Here is a 21,673-nt window from a genome sequence, read left to right as displayed (position 1 = left end):
CTTGACAAATACATGAATAGGTTGGGAATAGAGGGATACGGACCCAGGAAGTGTAGAAGATTTTAGTTTAGACAGGCAGCATGGTCGGCACGGGCTTGGAGGGCCGAAGAGCCTGTTCCTGTGCTGTACTTTTCTTTGTTCTTTGTACCACATTCCTACCGACTCCCGATATCCTTTCAGTCTAGTCTAGTAAACCTTCTCTGAACTGTTTCTATCGCATTTACACCTCTCTTTAAATAAGGAGACCAGTACTGTACACAATTCCAGATGTGGTCTCACTCGTGCCCTGTACAACTGAATTATAACCTTCCTACTTTTGTAATCAATTTCACTCACAATAAACAATAATAATTTTTAGCTTTCCGAATTACTTGTTGAACCTGTATACTAACATTTTGTGATTCATGTAGTGGGACACCCAGATCCCTCTGTACCTCAGATTTCGACAATCTCCCATCATTTAGAAAATAAGCTCATTTTTTATTCTTCCTGCCAAAATGGACAATTTCACATTTGCCCATTTTCCAGAGTTTTGCTGACTCATTAAACCTTCCTGTATCCCTTTGTAGCCACCTTACGCACTCTACACAATATACTTTCCTAACCATCTTTGTGTCGTCAGCAAATTATTTTAAAAAATCTTTTTAGAGTACCCAATTCATTTTTGCCAATTAAGGGTCAATTTAGTGTGACCAATCCACCTACCCTGCACATCTTTGGGTTGTGGGGGTGAGACCCACGCAAACAAGGGGTGAATGTGCAAACTCCACACGGACAGTGACCCAGAGCCTGGATCAAACCTGGGACCTCAGCGTCGTGAGGCAGCAGTGCTAACCACTGTAGCACCGTGCTGCCCTGTGTTGTCAGCAAATTTAGCAACCAAACACAATGCCAGTGAAAGAGAGTCCAAACTTTCCAATACTGCAAACCACCAGTTTATTGCTGCATCCCATCTTCTCGACCCGTCCTAATTTGGACAGGGCCCATCTGTCGATGAGACAAAAGCCCAAATCAGGGGAACCACCAAGGGTGATAATTGCTCAGTTCCATGGATATTGGATAAGGAGCGGGTCCTGGGATGTGCAAAGGACACTCGAGAGAATAGATGGGAGTGGTCATCCCACGCGAATATATCAAGATGTCGAAGAATAATTGGCGAGAGGGCGTGCGGCGTTCAATATGCCAAGGCGGCCCTCTGCAGAAACAACGTGCCTTTTGGGATGGTGTATCCGGCTAGCCTTCTTGTTACTTTTGGAGACAGAGATTATTATTTTGACGTGCCGGAGCAGGCGGACTTGGGGGGGGGGGGAACTGAAGCCTTTGATCCATTTTTGTTTGAACACACTTGAGTTCTCACGGTATTGATTAATAAAAGGGTGGCTTTTTCGACGGTCAACATTTTGGATGACCCAAGAGTGAGATATGTAATAGTAAGTGTGGTGTTAACGGGCACGTTGGTGGTTTTGGTGAAGGTATATGCGCCGAATTGGGATGACATGGAGTTTATTCAGTGGGTGCTGGTGTCTATTCCTCATCTCGATACGCATCAGTTAATTGGACCCTCGGTTGAACAGGTCAAATCCCAAGTCCTTCATTCGAACAGGGATGGCAAAAGAATTGCTGGTGTTAATGGAACAGATGGGGGAGGAGGGTAGAGAGAGAGACCCGTGGAGATTTAGATACCTTTTTTAAAAATATAAATTTAGAGTACCCAATTATTTTTTTTTCCAATTAAGGGGCAATTTAGTGTGGCCAATCCACCTAACCTGCACATCTTTGGGTTGTGGGGGTGAAACCCACGCAGACACGGGGAGAATGTGCAAACTCCACACAGACAGTGATCCAGGGCCGGGATTCGAACCCGGGTCCTCAGCGCCGCAGTCCCAGTGCTAACCACAGATACCCGAGTTACAAGGAGTTTTCTTTCTTTTCCCATGTTCATCGGGTCTACTCCCGGATAGACTTTTATGGTTAGGTAAGTTCTTGATCCCTGGGGTTAGGGTACTGAGCAATAGTAATATCAGACCATGTCCCACATAATGTGGATCTGTCGTTGGAGCCGGGCCGCTCTCAGTGACCCCTGTAGAGGTTGGACATGGCGTTGTTTGTGGACAAAGGTTTTTGCGAGTGGATATCCTTTGCCATTAGGGAGTACATGGAGATGCAAAAGGATGGGGAGGTCTCAGCCTCCACGTGCTGGGAAGCATTGAAGGAGGTCATTAAGGGGAGATTATTTCATACAAGTTATATAGGAATTTATCTGTGAGGGTGGTACTGCCGGCTACTCTGGCCCAGACATCGATCTCTCTGATCTTGAAAAAGGACAAGGATCCAGCAAAGTGTGGGTCGTACCGACCTATCTCTCTGTTAAGTGTGGATGCAAAATTGTTGGCTAAGTGGATGGCAACTCTTTTCGAGTCTTGTCTGTCGGGGGTGGTATCGGAGGAGCAGACAGCGTTTGTTAAGGACCGGCAGCCGTCAGCCAACATTAGGAGACTCTTGAACGTGGTACTGTCACCCTCCTCAGTGGTCGAGTCAGAGGTGATCATTTCAATGAATGGAGAGAAGGAATTTGATTGGGTTGAGTGGAAGTACCTTTTTGAGGTTATGGAGCGATATAGTTTTGGGCCGAAATTTATATTCTGGATTAGGCTTTTGTATAAGTCTCGCATTGCGCGTGTCTGTACAAATGACCTAAGTTTGGGGTACTTTTGATTGAACAGGATACGAGGCAGGTCCATTATCACCGCTTCTGTTTGCGTTAGCAATCAAGCCACTGGCCATTGCACTTAGACAGTCGTCTAAATGGAGGGGGATTGAGTGGGGAGGCAGGGAGCATAGGGTGACCTTGTATGTGGATGATCTGTTGTTGTACGTTAAGGACCCTGTCTCCAATGTGAAGGAGAGTATGGAGTTGCTCAGGAAATTTGATTCCTTTTCGGGGTATAAATTAAACTTTGGCAAAAGTGAATTTTTTCGGTGAACCCTCAGGTGAGGGGAGCTGATCTGGGGAAGCTACCGTTTTTTCCAGCTACGACTAACCTTCGGTATCTTGGAATTCGGCTGGCTCATGATTGGGCCTCGCTCCATAAATTTAACTTTGGCAGTCTGGTTGATGGGGTGAAGGCGGATTTAAGGAGGTGGCATGCTCTTCCTTCGACTTTGGCGGGTACAATCCAGACGGGCAAAATGAATATTCTTCCTAGAGTTTTGTTTTTCTTTCTAAGGCTTTCTTTGGTAGGGTCAATAATTTTGTTTTTTTTAAGTCCATGATTTCATTGCTATTTCCAAATGAAAGAAAATGCTACTTTCTCACTAGAACCCCAGTAATTACAATTGTTTAAAACCCCAGAGCGCGAAGGCCATCGATCAGAGACACAAAATGCTGAGAGAGAAAGAGAGAGGGGGGTGCATTGCGTACAGCTCTCTCAGGGAACAGTCCGGGTGCATGCATCAAACTCACCCCAGGGCAGGGTTCCCGGAGGGGGCGGGTGGGCGTGGAGCATTAAAGACATTCCGGGGGCCACGAACGTAAGGACTTCTCTCTGATATTTCTCAAGCAGAAACAGAGAGGAGCTCGGTCGTTATCACATCGCCGTTTGTGGGAGCTTGCTTTGCATGCGCGGGGGGGTGGGGTGGGGGTGGGTTGGAGGATCGGTGCTGGACCGTAATGACTCAGCAGGCGAATAGCCCCCCCCCCCTCCAAAAACAGTTTTTGGTAGGGTCAATAAGTTAATATCTACATTTATTTGGGCGGGCAAGACCCCTCAGGTGCGTAAGGTCTTTTTACAGAGGGATAGACAGTCGGGGGGGGGGGGGTGACACGACCTAAATTGCTGTGGTATTACTGGGCAGAAAACATTGATGGGTGGTTGACGGATCCGGACTCTATCTGGGGGCGGATGGAGGAGGCTTCTTGTATAATAATAACCTTTTACTGTTAGAAGTATGAAGTTACTGTGAAAAGCCCCTAGTCGCCACATTCCTGCGCCTGTTCGGGTAAGCTGGTACGGGAATCGAACCCGCGCTGCTGGCCTTGTTCTGCATCACAAAACACCTGTCTAGCCCACTGAGCTGGGAATGGTCTGGTGGGCTCTGGTTATCATCCCTCTCCCATTCTGTCCAGTGTGGTTGTCATTGTGCCCAGTGGTAATAGCCTCTTTGAAAATTTGGAACCAATTTAGGCAGTATTTTAATTAGGCAATATGGCGCTGTTGGCGCCGATCTGTAGGAATCATAGGTTTGTGCCGTCTGGGCTAGATTTAATGTTTAGGGAATGGGACATGGAGGGTTTAGAGAGATTTAGGGACCTGTTTGTGAAGAGTAGGTTTTCAGAGTTAGAAGAGATTTCAGAGAGGTCCCAGCTTCCAAAAGGGAATATGTTTAGATATCTGCAGGTGCGAGACTTTGTGCGGAAAGAGCTTCCTTTGTTTCCCCTGATGCCAGCACCATCGCTTTAAGTTCTGTCGTTTATGGGCAGATGTTGATGATGGAGCGGGCTTCTTTGGGAAGACGAGTTGGGGGTGGTTTTGGAGAGGGGGGGGGGGGGTGGTGGAGTGAAGCTCTGCATTAGGGGCAATACCACCTCTTGTGCAAGGTTAAGTTTGATAGTTTAAGATGGTGCATAGGTCGCACGTGACAGGGGTTCTTCTCAGGGGTGGAGGATAGACGTAATAGATGTTCTAGGAGGCCGGCGAACCATACGCATATGCCACAGGCATAGTTTCTCTTTTCAAAACAATATCAGGGGGTAGGGTGCAGCTGTGCCCGAGGGTAGCCACCTTTGGAGTTTCAGACTTGCCGGAGCTGCAGGAGAGGAAGAAGGCAGATGACTTGACCTTCGCCTCTCTAAAAGCTCAGAGGCAAGTCTTGCTCGGGTGGAGCCACTTCGGCTTGGTTAGGCGTCTTGGTGGATTTTCTGCACCTGGAGAAAATGGAGGGTACTTTGAGAAGATCGGTGGATGGGTTTTACTCAAGGTGACAACCTTTCATTGCCTTTTTCAAGGAGTTAGTTACCATCAGTTATTTGGGGGGAGGGGCAGAAAAGGGAGGGGATAGGCTAGGTACATGGCTGAATTAGATTGGATGGGGTGATTTGGGGTTATTTTTGTTTTTTTCTGTAATAATGTAAAATCTGTTGTGAATAGTTTGGGTATCTAAAAGAAAATGTTTCAATAAAATATACACTTTTTAAAGTTTATCATTGAATCCCTACGAAGTTCAGCCAAGTCTAACATTACACTCAGAAATGGTGAGCCAGACAGTATAACTCTACATTACCTCGTGGCTTCAGGGGGTTATTGTTGTATAGTTACAGTAATTGGGTCAGTGCCACTTTGCACTGGCATTCTACAAAGGTCGGCTGTCATTCACAATCATAGAATCCCAACAGTGCAGAAGGAAGCCATTCAGCCCGTCGAGTCTGCACCGACTCTCTGAAAGAGCACCCTACCTAGGCCCAACTCCCCGCCCTATCCCCATAACCCCACCTAACCTTTGGACACTTAAGGGTAATTTAGCACGGCCAATCCACCTAACCTGCACACCTTTGGACTGTGGGACGAAACCAGGGCACCCGGAGGAAACCCACGCAGACATGGGAAGAACGTGCAAACTCCACACAGACAGTCACCCAAAGTCAGAATCGAACCTGGGTCCCTGGCACTGTGATGCAGCAGTGCTAACTACCGTGCCGCCCCAAATGTGCCAGGGACAGGCAACCTGGCTCAAACCAACCCATTAGGGGATCATGATCCAGCACAAGCGAGGATAGGGGCAATTAATCTTCACAATGAAAGGGGGAAATGGGGAAAGGCGAGGTGGGTAGGGGAGGAAAGGGAAAAGCAAATCCACCTTGCAAATGAGAGGAAGCAATCTCCTAAACATGGGTCACTCACCCCCGATGCTCTGACCAGGTCGATAGAAGTGCTGTTCCAGGCTTCTTCCTTGTTCTTACTCCGTCCCAGTTCCAAGCGATAATTATGTGCAGCTGCCTCAACCAGGCTGGGATGGAAGTCCAGGGAGTGGGATGAGTGAAGGGAGAGAAAGATTACACAAAGCATTGCAGGGAGAGTGGGTTAGTGTCAGAGCTAACCTGTACATGGTGGGGGTTCGTGTGGTGTGGTGGTCACACACACATCTCTGGCTCGTCAGACTGAGCCAAAAAAGAACATGCATTTTGCAAAAAGTCTCAAATTAAATATTTCTCACAGGTCTGCCTTTCAGGCTGGGTCGGGTGTTGTGTACAGGGGCACTAAGAGCAAAAGGGACAAATGAGGTTAATCAGCAAGTACTGATTGAGGCAAGAGAGTGATTGTGAAAGCGAGTCAAAGGGGAAAAAGGGAATAACAATTAAAAAAATGGTCCAGCAGCTATTCAAGACACCAGATTATTCCTGCCAAACAAAGTAATCAAGAACCTCAGAAATTACTGCATTCAAGCTTATTCAACCGACTGCACCTGTTTAACCAATGTCACAAATGACTATGGTAATGGTGCATTATCTATCCTGATTCATTTCAGACTTTGACTAGGTTGGTCAACCATCATCTGTATTGTTCAGTGAGTGGACTGTCTTTCTGGATGTCCAATCATAGCCAGAGCATCTTCTGCAATGGTTTGCCCTTGTATTCTCACACCATTACTTCCAGAATTCCCTAAGGAACTTTCCTTAGTCTCCTCCACATGTTTTCCCAGGACAATGTCATCTGTGGACATGAGTCAGCTTCCACCTGCACGCTGATGTCACCCAGCTCCGTCTCTCTCAGCTGCTTCACTGCCTTGGTGTTGTCTAGCTGCCTGACTGACCAACAGGAGTTGAAGCTGCCTCGAGGTAAGATGGAAGAAGTGATCTTTGGCCCAAACCAACCACTCAAATCTCCCTCCCTGTCCGTAGTTTGTTTCAGGCCACTTGCAAATCTGGGATTCTATATGAACCCCGTCTGAGCTTCTGACCCCATATCCTCCCATCACAAGGCCACTTCTAGATTTTTAACGGTGCTGCTGAAACCCTCGTCAATATATCTCCAAATCAAGATGGTGAGTGACTTGGAGGGGAATCTCAAGGCCGTGGTGTTCCCAGCTATCTGCTGCTCTTGCCCTTCTAGGTGGTAGTGGTCATGGGTTTGGAAGGAGCTGGCTAAGGAGCCTTGAAGAGTTGCTGCAGTGCACCTTGTAGATGGTAGACACGGCTGCCATTGTGCATTAGTGGTGGTGGGAGTGAATGTTTGTGGAAGGGGTAGCAATCAAGTGGGCTGCTTGGTCCTGGATGTTGTTGAGCTTCTTGAGTGTTGTTGGAGCTGCACTCATCCAGCTAAGTGGAGAGTATTCCACCACACTCCTGACTTGTGCCTTTTGCCATGGACAGAGTAGATAGTCAGATGTTTTTTCTCAGGGTGACAAAGCCAATTACTAGGGGGCATAGGTTTACGGTGCGAGGGGGAAAGTTTAGAGATGTGCGAGGCAAATTCTTTATAAAGAGGGTGGTGAGTGCCTGGAACGCGCTGCTGGGGGAGGCAGTGGAAGCAAATACGATTGTGACGTTTAAGAGGCATCTTGGCGAATACATGAATAGGATGGGAACAGAGGGATACGGACCCCGGAAGTGCAGAAGGTTTTGGTTTCATTCATTTCATTTCAGTTTAGACAGGCATCATGATCGGCGCAGGCTCGGAGGACCGAAGGGCTTGTTCCTGTGCTGTATTATTCTTTGTAGATGGACAGTCCGACTCTAACCAGCAGACTGTTTTCCCCCGATACCCATTGACTCCAGTTTTGCTCGGGATCCTGGACATCATATTTGGTCAAATGCTGCTTTGATGTTAAGGGCAGTCACTCTCACCTCACCTCTGGAGTTCAGCTCTTTTGTTCTTGTTTGAACCAAGGATGTAATGAGGTCAGGGGCTGACTGACCCTTGCAGAACCCAAATTGAGCGTTTGCAAGCAGGTTATTGCTGAGTAAGTTCCGCTTGATAGCACTGTTGATGACCCCTTCTGTCACTTTACTGATGATTGAGAGTAGAATGATGGAGTAATAGGCCGGTTTGGACTTGTTCTGTTTCTTATGTACAGGACATGCCTGGACAATTTTTCACATTGGTGGGTAGGTGCCAGTGTTGTAGCTGTATTGCAGCATCTTGGCTAGTTCTGGGGAACAAGTACTACTGCCAGAATATTGTCAGGGCCCATAGCCTTTGCAGTATCCTGTGCCTTCAGCCGTTTCTTGATATCACATTGAGTGAATTGAATTGCCTAAAGACTGTTGTCTGTGATGCTGGGGACCTCCAGAGGAAACCGAGATGGATCACCCACACGGCAGATCTGGCTGAAGATTGTTGCAAAAGCTTCACCTGTGAGGGATATGTCGAGCCATGAGGTTACAGATTGTAGCGGAGTACAATTCTGCTGCTGATGGCCCACAGACCTTCATGGGTGCCCAGTCTTGATTTGCTAGATCTGTTCTAATTTCTAAGTCTATCCCATTTAGCACGGTGGTGGTGCCACACAACACGATGAAGGGTATCCTCAATGTGAAGACTGGGATGTCCATAAGGACTGTGCGGAGGGTTTCTCCTACCGATACGGTCATGGACAGATGCATCTGCGACAGGCAGGTTGGTAAGAATGAGGTCAAGTATATTTTCCCTCTTATTGGTTCTCTCACTACCTGCTGCAGTCCCAGTCTAGCAGCTATGTCCTTTAGGTCCTGGCCAGCTCGGTAAGTAGTGGTGCTACCGAGCCACTCTTGGTGATGGACATTGAAGTTCCCTATCCAGAATATATTCTGTGCCTGTGCCACCCTCAGTGCTTCTTCTATGTGATATGCAACATGGAGGAGTACTGCTTCATCAGCTGGAGAGGGCTGGTACGTGGTAATCAGCAAAACGTTTCATTGCCCATGTTTGCGCTCGTGCTACGGACCTTGATGGGGTCCAGAGTTAATGTTGAGAACTCCCAGATCAACTCCCTCCTGACTTTATACTACTGTGCCACTACCTCTGTTGGGTCAGTCCTGCTGGTGGCACAGAACATACCCAGGGATGGTGATGGTGGCGCCTGGGACATTATCTGTAAAGTATGATTCCATGAGTATGACTACGTCAAGCTGTTGCTTGACTAGTCTGCAAGTCAGCTCTCCCAATTTTGGCACAATCCCCAGATGTTAGTAAGGAGGGAATTTCAGGGTCGACAGGGCTGGGTTTGCGGTTGTCATTTTTGGTGCCTAGATCGATGCTCGTGGCCTGCTGGTTTCATTCCTTTGGGTTCTCTTCATAGCATTTGAATAAAACTTGCTAGGCCATTTCTAAGGGCACTTATGAGTCAACCACATTGCTGCGGGTCTGGAGTCCCATGTAGGTCAGACCAGGCAATGACGGCAGATATTCTTCTCGAAAGGACATTAGTGAACCAGTTGGGTTTTTATGACTTTTAATTCAAGATGTAGGGTGGCACGGTGACACAGTGGTTAGCACTGCTGCCTCACAGAACCAGGGTCCCGGGTTCAATTCCGACCTCGGGTGACTGACAGTGTGGATTTCCACTTTCTCTCCGTGTCTGCATGAGTTTCCTCCGGGTGCTCCGGTTTCCTGCCACAGTCTAAAGATGTGTTAGGTGCATTGGCCATGTTAAATTGCCCCTTAGTGTCCAAAGGTTAGGTGAGATTCTAGGCATAGGGCAGGGGATTGGGCTTAGGCAGGGTGGTCCTTTGGTGGGTCGGTGCAGACTTGATGGGCCGAATGGCCTTCTTCTGCACTGTAGGGATTCTATGATTCCATGTTCTATTGAGTTTAAATTTCACCATCAGCAAGAATCCCAGCCGGGTCCCCAGAGGATTGTCTGTGTCCCTGTATTACTAGTCCAGCAACAATGCCACTGTACCAACGCCTCCCCAAGCCCAGTACCTCAACACACCCCATTCTATCTCCCCCCGCCCCCATCCTCACAATCCTACATTCACTACCGATCCCCCAAAGCTTCCAGTTTTAAATTCCCATTGGTGTGTTTAAATCCTTTCACAGTCTCACTTGCTGCTGCCTCTCACTGTAACTCCCTCCCAAACACCACTATGGGTGTATCTACACCTCAGGAACTGCAGCAGTTCAAGAAGACAAATCACTCCCCCTTCTCAAGGTCAATTGGGGATGGCCTCGTCAGCGATGCCCACATCTCTCAAAAAAACACTTCTCATCGGTAATGCCCATTCCTGAATCTTTCACTCCTTCCAGGCAAATGGGGTTAGCTTTGATGGGCTTTTTGGTTGGCACAGACCAGTTTGGGCCAAGGGCCTGTCTCTGTGCCGTAGATTCTATGATTCCCCTCTGAAAGCTTTGCAGTATTTTGTGACCCTCTAAGTGATTTCTCCCTTCCAGTGAAAGATATGCCAATTTTGACACCTTTCTTCATACTAAAATCTATCAGTTTTAATTTTAACTCAACCTTTTGCGTAGCTCAATATCCTTCCTATAATGAGTTTCTTTGAACTGCATACAGCAATGTAATAATAATAATAATCTTTATTGCCACAAGTAAGCTTACTTTAACACTGCAATGAAGTTACTGTGAAAATCCCATAGTTGCCACATTCCGTCGCCTGTTCGGGTACACGGTGGGATATTTCAGAATGTCCAAATTACCTAACGGGACATCTCTCGGGACTTGTGGGAGGAAACCGGAGCACCCAGAGGAAACCCATGCAGACACGGGGAGAACGTGCAGACTCCGAACCAACAGTGACCCAAGCCGGGAATCGAACCTGGGACCCTGGCACTGTGAAGTGACAGTGCTAACCACTGTGACGCCTGTAGGTATGGCCTAATCAATAACTTCAACAAATTCAAATGTTCCTTCTTTTATATTCAATGCCTTTCAAAATACAGAATCATAAAATTCCGGCAGTGCAGAACATTCGGCCCATCGAGTCTGCACCGACCCTCTGAAAGAGCACCCTACCTCAGTCAGCTCCCCCAACCTATCCCCACTTAACCTGCACATCTTTGGACACGAAGGGGCAATTTAGCATGGCTAATCCACCTAATCTGCACATCTTTGGACTGTGGGAGGAAACCGGAGCACCTGGAGGAAGCCCACAGAGGCAGGGCGCCTCAGCTTTCTGCCACATTTATTGATGACTCAGATAAAGGAATAGAGAGCTGACAACTTGAAGTTAGGTAGCACAGTAAATAGTATGGAGTGGGGGATAGAAAGTTTTAAAGGGACGTTGATAAACTGAGTGAACAAAACTATGGTAGATGGACTTTAACTTACAAAAGCGCAAGAAGAGGGAGCAAAGTATAATAACAATAATCTTTATTGCCACAAGTAGGCTTACGTTAACACTGCAATGAAGTTACTGTGAAAAGCCGCTAGTCGCCACATTCCGGCACTTGTTCGGGTACACGGAGGGAGAATTCAGAATGACCAATTCACCTAACAGCATGTCTTTTGGGACTTGTGGGAGGAAACCGGAACATCCGGAGGAAACCCACGCAGGCATGGGGAGAATGTGCAGACTCTGCACAGCCTCCTTCTGCACTGTTAGTTCTATGATTGGCTGTGATAAATTACCCTTAGATGGGATTACAGGAATAGGGTGGGGAATTGGGACTGTGGGGGTGTTCTTTCGGAGGTAGGGAATCTGTGATTCTGTGAATCTATGCTTCTGACCCAGCGACAGTGAAGGAACGGCTATATAGCTCCAAGTCAGGATGTGTGTGGCTTAGTCTAGGTACCAGTGGTCGTGGGTTTGGAAGATTGCCACTGTGCATCAGTGCTGGAAGGAGTGGATGTTGAAGTGATGGATGAGGTCACTTAGCTCTGTCCATCACGTGCTACTTTCGCTGTTTGCACATAAGTAGTCTGACATTTTAGCTTCACAAGGTTGTCATCTCATTTTTAGACATGCCTGATGCTTATTGATGGTAGAGTGGGGGATATACCAGAGCCATGAGATTACATAATGTGGCTGTGTACAATTGTGCTGTTGAACCCGGGTCCTCGGCGCCGTGAGGCAGCAGTGCTAACCACTGCATCACCGTGCTTCCCCCACAAAACATAATTTAAAATGCGAAACACAAAAGTCGTTATGTCAAGGGAGCTGGAATACAAGAGGATGAAAGATGTACAGGCTCTGTGTAGACCCAGTCTGGAGTACAGACAGCAGTTCTGGGCACGCCATCTCAGAAAGGATACACTGGCCTTGGACAGAGTGCAGTAGCGAATTGTCAGATTGACTCTGCAGCTAATAAGGTTAATTAATAAGGACAAGATGCATAGCGGAGGCTTACAGTCCCTTAAAGATTAAGAGGTGATCTAATTGAAATGTTTAAGATAATTAAAGAATTTGATAGGGTACGGAGAGAGAAACTATATTGTCAGGTAGGGGTGGGGTGAGTCCAGAAGGAAGAACTTAAAATCAGAGCTAGGTTGTTCATGGGTCAGAAAGTACTTCCTAACACAGAGTAATGGAAATCTCCTCAAAAAGGCTGTGGATGCTGGGGGATCAATTGAAAATTCCAAAACTGAGATTGATAAATGTTTGTTGGGTAGGGTCTCAAGGAATATGGAATAAAGATGAGTAAGTGGAATCAGAATAGATATCAGCCATAAATGACAGAACGGGCTCGAGGGGCTGAATAGCCTACTCCACTTCCTATGCTCCTTCCCTATCTCTCCGTCCCTATACCATGTTAAGAATTACACCGCCCAAGATAGATTTTTCCCAAAATGCATACTGAGTTATATCTTACACTTATTTGCCTCATCCTGCAATCCCCTTCATCACAGTTTTCCATGCCCCTAAATTTAGTGTCAGCGAACCTCAATACCATTCCTCTATGTTCTCTGTATAAAACATTCCAGGGAGAAAACAAGTGACTGCAGCACAGACAAGGATCACAGGAAACAGGAACATCTCCCGTGTCCCACTACAGGACACTGGAACATCCCAAATGGCTCTGAGGCGCTAGTGTCCTTATGCCAGATGATCAAAGACAGTCAAACAATGAAAAGGTACAACAAACACGGACAATCCAAACAGGTAATATAGCTTGGCTGCCCTGCTTCACCCCCTGGTACTCACTTGGCTGCTCGCAATTGGTACGCTTCCACTAGCTGGCTGATGTCATTAATGTCCATCACTATGGGTCGGCTGGCCACCTGCTGGGGCTGGATGTGGTTGCACAGGTCATTCAGGTACGAGACTGTGCCTGATAGCTTCTGCCCAGACTTTGCCTGTGTATAGCTCTTGAACAGGTACCTGCAACACAGCCAGAAGCAGGTAATCCATCACCATCAGTCCATACGACTAATGCAACCAATGTCAAAACCGTGCAAAGAGGGGCAGAACAGAAATTAACAAGACTTTATCATGGGATAGTTCTGCATGGAAAGAGTGCACTCTGCCAGCTCTTTGAAAGAACTAGTCAGTATTCCAATCCCCTGCTCTTTCCCTACAGCCCTGTGAACCTACAGCACCATACGTCACCCTGGTGCCAAGCCTGAGCTCATTCAGGACTGACATGCAGGGAAAATGCTCCATTTCATAGGGCAAACCAGTGAACAACAGACAAGTGGAAGTAGTGCTCAGTTGTGGGGGCTTTGTGGGCTGATTACCAAGGGTATAGAGTAACACTAAACCCTAGGATTACACGCTAATACCCTTGGCCTTGACAGTCCTTGAGGTACAACAACAGACAATACAGTCTCACCACTCTCAGCAACTAAGCTGCAGAGCTGGGCTGAGAGGTGGCAAATGGAGTTTAATGTAGAGAAGTGTGAGGTGATTCACTTTGGAAGGAATAACAGGAATGCAGAATATTTGGCTAATGGAAAAGTTCTTGAAAGTGTGGATGAGCAGAGGGATCTAGGTGTCCATGTACATAGATCCCTGAAAGTTGCCACCCAGGTTGATAGGGTTGTGAAGAAGGCCTATGGAGTGTTGGCCTTTATTGGAAGAGGGATTGAGTTCCGGAGTCAGGAGGTCATGTCGCAGCTGTACAGAACTCTGGTACGGCCGCATTTGGAGTATTGCGTACAGTTCTGGTCACCGCATTATAGGAAGGACGTGGAGGCTTTGGAGCGGGTGCAGAGGAGATTTACCAGGATGTTGCCTGGTATGGAGGGAAAATCTTATGAGGAAAGGCTGATGGACTTGAGGTTGTTTTCGTTGGAGAGAAGAAGGTTAAGAGGAGACTTAATAGAGGCATACAAAATGATCAGGGGGTTGGATAGGGTGGACAGTGAGAGCCTTCTCCCGCGGATGGAAATGGCTGGCACGAGGGGACATAGCTTTAAACTGAGGGGTAATAGATATAGGACAGAGGTCAGAGGTAGCTTCTTTACGCAAAGAGTAGTGAGGCCGTGGAATGCCCTACCTGCTACAGTAGTGAACTCGCCAACATTGAGGGCATTTAAAAGTTTATTGGATAAACATATGGATGATAATGGCATAGTGTAGGTTAGATGGCTTTTGTTTCGGTGCAACATTGTGGGCTGAAGGGCCTGTACTGCGCGGTATTGTTAAAAAAAAAAACTCTTAGGCCTGGAGATAGGATGAAAACGTAACAACCTAGGAGGGGGAGGGGACACCGATGGGTGGGAGGGAGTGGCATGTTTGCACAGATTTTACATACTCAGGATAAAGGGAGACTTACATTCATATAGCACCAAACTCGAGGGGCTTAACAGCCAATGAAGCACAGTCCTGTTGTAATTTAAGGCCAATTTGTGCAAGCTGCTTCCCACAATGTGTGATAAAGACTAAATAGATCTGTTACTGGGTATTAATTGAGGGTTAAATGTTGGTCAAGACAAAAAGGCAATGACAAACTTCAGAAAGGACAGGCTGTGAATGCCCCACAAGAGAGAAACCTGAACCCAACGGCATGAGGTTAGCTGTCCTCAAAGGTCACACACTCCAAAGAATGAGGTCTGCTGTACACCAGCCAATGCAGTGGGAGTCCTTACCTGGCAGTCTGCAACATCATCACAGTGTTCTCTCCTTCGTACGTGCAGCTGGGCGAGAATGTGACATAAATATCTGGGAGACCACTGGATCGTGAATACCCATGGCCACCACACGCCATTCGACATTCCTCAATTCCTGCACTGGCCACCCAACTGGTGAAGGCCTTCAGTCCAGCAGACAAGGCATGGAGCTGGAATCAAACAGCAGCTATCAGCACATCAATGGATGGGGGAGGGGTGTTGCAGGGCGGGGAGTCCGTTAAATACACATTTTGAAGTCACATAAATCACAATTATATAAAAGCGAAATTGCTGCGATTACATTGGGGAAACCCAAGTGGCTTTAAAAAAATTCTCCAGATGTGGGGGGTCATCGCTAAGGCGGTGTCCATTTATTGTTCATCCCAAGGTTCCGTTGAAAGTGATGGTGAGCCACCTTCTTGCACCGCTGCAGTCCACATGGTGAAGGCTCTCTGAGTGCTGTTGGCTAGGAAGCTGCACGATTTTACCAGCGACAATGAAGGGACAGGAATGCAATATATTTTGTCATCAACAATAAACTATTTTTTGACAGTGCTTTAAAGTAATGAAATGTTGCAAGGAGGTTCACAAGGGCATTATAAAACAAAATATGACACCGAGCCACATCAGCAAACCTAGGGTAGATGGCCATCATTTGGTCAAAGAGGTAGGTTCCAAGAAGCATTTTCACAAGGGTGAAGGGCACGTACAGAGAAGGAACCCTGAGGTTTGGGTCCAGGTAGCTGAAGGTAGGGCCACCAATGGTCGAGCACTTAAAAATCAGGGATATTCAAGAGGCAGAAACTAAACTACAAAGTGGGAAAAAAGGATCAAATTTGGGAAGTTGTGGTAGTAATAATAATCTTTATTAGTGTCACAAGTGGGCTTACATTAACACTGAACTGTAAAAATCCCCTCGTCGCCACATTCCAACGCCTGTTCGGGTACACTGAGGGACAATTCAGAATGTCCAATTCACCTAACAAGTACCTGGAGGAAACCCACGCAGACACAGGGAGAATGTGCAGACTCTGCACAGTGACCCAAACTAGAATCGAACCCGGGTCCCTGGTGCTGTGAAGCAACAGTGCTAACTACCGTGCTCACATGGTAGATCAAAGAGCAGAGACATGGCGAGAAAGGTATTAATATGAAAAATGACAAAAACGTGACAAAGGGGGATTGAGAGTGGAAACCGAAGAGTAATTCAGCAGTCAAAGATAGATGTTACACAAAAAATAAAAGGACAAAACTAAAGGTTCCGTATTTCATGGCAGGTAGCATTCAAAACAAAACTGATGAACTGAGAGAGAAAACAGGAATAAATAAGTATGACCTGATAGCCATTACAGAGACCTGGGGCTGGATTCTCTGGTCTAGAGACTTAGTACCCACGCCGGCATAAAAACAGTGGCGTTTTACGCCAGGAAAACTAATAGTAATAATAATCGCTTATTGTCACAAGTAGGCTTCAATGAAGTTACTGTGAAAGCGAAACTGGCGCAAAATGCCCACCGATTCCCTGTTCCGGGGGGGGGGGGGGGGGGCTAGCAGCTCCCAGCTCTAGCTGCCAATACGGCCTGGAGAGTTGTCGGGTCTGTGGCCGCGCAGGTGCATGGCGACTGCCTTCAGCGGCCGCTCCGTGCTTCATGGCGGATGGCACTCGCGGACCCTGCCCGCGAAATAGTCCCCCCCCCCCTTCGGCCGGCTCGCGCGCCCTGGACTGCCCCACCAGTGCCCCCAGCCCTGAATATGTCCCCCCTGCCCGCGGATCGGCCTCCCCCTGACTGTGGTGGCGCTGGACTGAGTCTGCAGCTGCCACGCTGTGTTCCCAATGGATGAGACCATGAGAGACCCAGGCCATTGGGAACTCAGCCAGCCAGGGACGGAGCATCGCGGGGCAGGCCCCAGCCAACGTTTGGAGGCTATGGATACGACGCCTGAATCATCGCAAAAGCACCGCCGCCCCCAATTTCGGCTTCATCGAGGATTCTCTGCCCTGTCGACGAACGCGAGTTTGGCGTCAGGGAGCGGAGAATCCAGCCCTGGTTCCAGGATGACATAGATTGGGACTTGAATATTTAAGGGTACATGGCAATTAGGAAGAATAGGAAGCTAGGAAAAGGTGGAGGGATGGCTCTGTTAATTAATGATGGTATTAACACATTAGAGAGGGATGGCCTTAGTTCAGGAGACCAGGAAGTAGAATCAGTTAGAGATGAAAAATTATAAAGTCAAGAAGCTACTTGTAAGAGTAGTGTAGAGGCCGCTAACAGTAACCACATGATAGGACATAGTATGAAGGAAGAGATAATGCGAGCTTGTCAGAAAGGTACAATGATAATCATGTAGCCTAGATGGATGAGTAGTTCCTGGAACGTTTTCAGGTTAATATCTTAGAACAGCACGTTCTGGAGCCAACTAGAGGCCAGGCTATATTAGACCTGGTATTGTGCAATGAGATAGATGATCTCACAGTGAAGGCACCCCTAGCAGAGATCACGATTAAGATATAATTTTACACTGTTGGAGGGTGCAAACAGTGGGTCCAAAGCTAGTATAATAAGGGTAATTATAAGGGCATGAAAGCAAAGCTAACTAAAGTGCACTAAGAAATTAGGTAATGGGACCGGTCAATAGAGAAGAAGAGGACCCACCATCCGTGGTTAACGAATAAAGTAAAATATAGTATTAAACTTAAAGAGAAAGCACATAATTGTGCGAATGAAAAGATTGGATTGAATATAAAAAATAGCAATCAAAAAGATTAACAAGGAGGGAAAAATAGAATACAAGAAAAAGCTAGCTAGAAATATAAAGACAAATATTAGGAGTTTCTTTTGATGTTTACAAAAGAATTGACAGAATGAGCATTGGTCCTATAGAAAATGAGTCTGGGGAATTAATAATGGAAAATATGGAGATGCCAGATACTGAATCGAACCGGTATTTTACAATGTCTTCACTAGGGAATAGCTGTAAATCAGGAAATGGAAAGAAGGGAAGAAGTCAGAAAATTACAATCACCAGGGAAGTGGTACTGAGCAAATTGTTGGAGCCGTGGGCTGACAGGTTATTTTCAGGTTGGCACAAGTGGTATCCACAGGGATCAGTGCTGGGGCCTCACCTTTTTACAATTTGTATACATGACTTGAATAAAGGGACTGAAGGTATCGTTGTTAGATTTGCTGGTGATACAAAGATCAGTATGAAAGTAAATTGTAAAGAGGACACAAGGAGGCTACGGAGGGATGTGGGCAATGATCTGGCAAATGGAGTACAATCTGGGAAAATGTCAAATTGCCCATTTTGGCAGGAAGAATAAAAAAGAAGCATATTATCTAAGTGGTGAGTGATTGCAGAGCTCTGAGGATCTGGGTGTCCGAGTGGATGAATCACAAAAGGTTATTATAAAGGTACAGCAAGTAATTAGGAAAGCTAACAAAATGTTATTGATTGTGAGGGATTTTTTTCTTTTAATTTAGAGTCCGCAATTATTTAATTTTTTTTTCCAACTAAGGGGCAATTTAGCATGGCCAATCCACCTAACCTGCACATCTTTGGGTTGTGTGGGTAAAACCCGCGCAGACACGGGGTGAATGTGCAAACTCCACACGGACAGTGACCCAAGGCGGGATTCGAACCCGGGTCCTCAGCACCGCAGTCCCAATGCTAACCACAGCACCACGTGCCGCCCTATTGTGAGGGGAATTGATTACAAAAGTAGGGAGGTTATGTTTCAGTTGTACAGGGCATTGGTGACACCACATCTGGTGTGTTCTGTACAGTATTGGTTTCCTTATTTAAGGAAGGATCTAAATACTTTAGACAAAGTTCAGAGAAGGTTTACCAGACTAATGCCAGGAATGGGCAAGTTGTCTTTCGAGGAAAGGTTGGACAGGCTATGCTTGTATCTGAAAAAGTTTAGAAGATAAAGATGCCACTTGATCCTAAGGGGTCTGGAATGGATACTTCCTCTTGTGGGAACTCAGGCTCACTATTTAAAAATAAGGGATCGCGGTTAAGAGAGAGATGAGGAGAATTTTTCTCTCTTAGAGAGTTGAGAGTTTTTGGAACTCTCTTCCTCAAAAGGCAGTGGAAGCAGTCTTTGAATATTTTTGAAGGCACAGGAAGAAAGATTCTTGATAAGCCAACGGGGTGAATGGTTATCGGGGGCAGGCAGGAATGTGGAGTTGAGGTCACAATCCGATCAGACCTTATTGAATGACCCTTGCTCCTTCTATTTCTGGAATTAGGTGAAACAGATATCTCGGAAGGCTGTGGGGCTGGAGAAGATTACAAGGATTGAGAGGCAGATGGTGTGTGACTTGGAGGTGGTAGTGTTCTCATGCATCTGCTGCCCTTGACATTCTAGAGAGTGGAGTTTGTGGGTTTAAATCTGAGGCTTAGACTGGGGAGAAACTAAAGAGGGACGTCACAGGAGGGCTGTGATTAGATTGGCCAAGAAAGGACCTGCTGGTAAGTAGTGGTGACTGGTAAGTAGTTTTTCTTTTCATTGTCCATTTTTTGTTTGTTTTTCATTTGTTTTTTGGCATTGTAGCTGTATAAGTTAACCTAAGGTTTAAGATGGCAGGAGATCCCAGACCCGTGTCATACTCCTCGTGTGCGATATGGGAGCTCAGGGACATGACAACTGACACTGGCTCCTTCACATGCAAGAGGTGTGTCCAGCTGCAGCTACAGTTAGATCGCTTGACGGCTCTGGAGTTGCGGGTGGACTCACTTTGAGCATCCGCAATGCTGAGGGTGTCGTGGATAGCACGTTTATCGAGTTGGTCACACCGTAGAGTTACTGAGGGAGATAGAAAATGAGTGACCAAAAGACAGAGCATGAGTAGGAAGGCAGTGCAGGTGTCCCCTGCGGTCATCTCCCTGAAAAACAGGTGTACTGTTTTGGATACTGTTGAGGGAAATGGATCACCAGGGGAAGGCAGCAGTAGCCAGGTTCATGGCACTGCTGAGAAGAAGAATGGCCGGGCTAGATTGATAGGGGACTCAATCGTAAGGGGAATAGACAGGCGGTTCTGCGGACGCAATCGAGACTCCAGGATAGTATGTTGCCTCCCTGGTGCAAGGGTCAAGGATGTCTCTGAGGGGCTGCAGGACATTCTGGGGGAGGGTGAACAGCCAACGGTCGTGGTGCACAAAGGCACCAACGATATAGGTACAAAGCGGGATGAGGTCCTACAAGCTGAATTCAGGGAGTTAGGAATTAAACTAAAAAGTAGGACCTCAAAGGTAGTAATCTCAGGATTGCTACCAGTGCCATGAGCTAGTCTAGAGTAGGAATGTCAGGATAGATAGGATGAATGTGTGGCTTGCGAGACGGTGCAAGAGGGAGGGATTCAAATTCCTGGGGCATTGGAACCGGTTCTGGGGGAGGTGGGATCAGTACAAACCAGACGGTCTCCACCTGGGCAGGACTGGAACCGATGTCCTGGGGGTGCGTTTGTCAGTGTTGTTAGGGAGGGTTTAAACTAATGTGGCAGGGGAATGGGAACCGTGCAGGAAGTCGGAGGGAAGTAAAACGGGGCCAGAAACAAAAAGCAGTAAGGAGGAAAGTGTAAGGCAGAGAAGGCATAGTCAAAAATCAAAAAGGGCCACAGTACAGGGTACAGTGACTGAGGAGAGTGTGAAAAGGGAGGTGGTCAATGCAGGATTGAGGGTGTTGTACCTAAATGCGCGCAGTATACGGAACAAGGTAAATGAGCTTGTTGCACACATTGAAATTGGCCAATACGATGTTGTGGGCATCACAGAGACGTGGCTGCAAGGGGATCAGGGCTGGGACCTAAATATCCAAGGATATATGTCCTATCGAAAGGACAGGCAGATGGGCAAAGGGGGCGGCTTGCATTGTTAGTAAGGAATGAAGTTAAATCGATAGAAAGGAGCGATATAGGATCAGAAGGCATAGAATCTCTGTGGGTAGAGTTGAGGAATCACAAAGGTAAAAAGACCCTGATGGGAGTTATGTACAGGCCCCCAAGCAGTAGTCAGGATGTGGGGCAGAAAATAAATCAGGAGTTAGAAAAGGCATATAAAAAAAGGCAATATTAGAATAATAATGGGGGACTTCAATATGCAGGTGGACTGGAAAAATCAAGTTGGTAATAGATCCCAAGAAATGGAATTTGTGGAATGTCTAAGAGATGGTTTTTTGGAGTAGCTTGTGACAGAGCCTACTAGGGAACAGGCAATTCTGGATTTGGTGATGTGTAATGATGCAGATTTGATTAGGGAACGTAAGGTGAAGGAACCCTTAGGGAGCAGTGACCATAATATGATAGAATTTACCCTGCAGTTTGAGAGGGAGAAGCTGCAATCAGATGTAATGGTATTACAATTAAATAGGAGTAACTACAAGGACATGAGGGAGGAGCTGGCCAGAGATGATTGGAAAAGGAGCCTAGCAGAGAAGACAGTGGAACAGCAATGGCAGGAGCTTTTGGGGGGTTATTAGGGAGGCACAACGGAAATTAATCCCGAGGAGGAAACATGCTAAGGGGAGGACAAGGCATCGAGGGATGTCCAGGACAGCATAAAGGCTAAAGAAAAAGCATACAAAGTGGCGAGGATTAGTGGGAAACCAGGGGATTGGGAAGCCTTTGAAAGCGAGCAGAGGACAACTAAAAAAGCAATAAGGGGGGAGAAGATGAAGTATGAGTGC

At 46.8% G+C, this 21,673-nt stretch overlaps 1 protein-coding gene across 3 annotated transcripts in view; it reads right to left on the bottom strand.

Annotated features, from left to right (window-relative positions):
- Positions 1 to 21,673, bottom strand: part of acox1 (acyl-CoA oxidase 1, palmitoyl) — a 153,263-nt gene that overhangs the window by 16,758 nt on the left and 114,832 nt on the right. For all 3 annotated transcript variants that reach the window (XM_072482999.1, XM_072482998.1, XM_072483000.1), the window contains 3 exons: positions 14,962 to 15,152; positions 13,076 to 13,252; positions 5,898 to 6,003 (listed from right to left, as the gene is read on the bottom strand). In XM_072482999.1, the coding sequence (XP_072339100.1) occupies positions 5,898 to 6,003; positions 13,076 to 13,252; positions 14,962 to 15,152 (474 nt within the window). The remainder of the gene's footprint in view (positions 1 to 5,897; positions 6,004 to 13,075; positions 13,253 to 14,961; positions 15,153 to 21,673) is intronic.

Source organism: Scyliorhinus torazame, chromosome 18, assembly GCF_047496885.1.
Source record: "Scyliorhinus torazame isolate Kashiwa2021f chromosome 18, sScyTor2.1, whole genome shotgun sequence".
Lineage (NCBI taxonomy): Eukaryota > Metazoa > Chordata > Chondrichthyes > Carcharhiniformes > Scyliorhinidae > Scyliorhinus > Scyliorhinus torazame.
The sequence above is the reverse complement of the archived record's forward strand: the minus strand, read 5'-3'. Positions and strand labels throughout refer to the sequence as shown.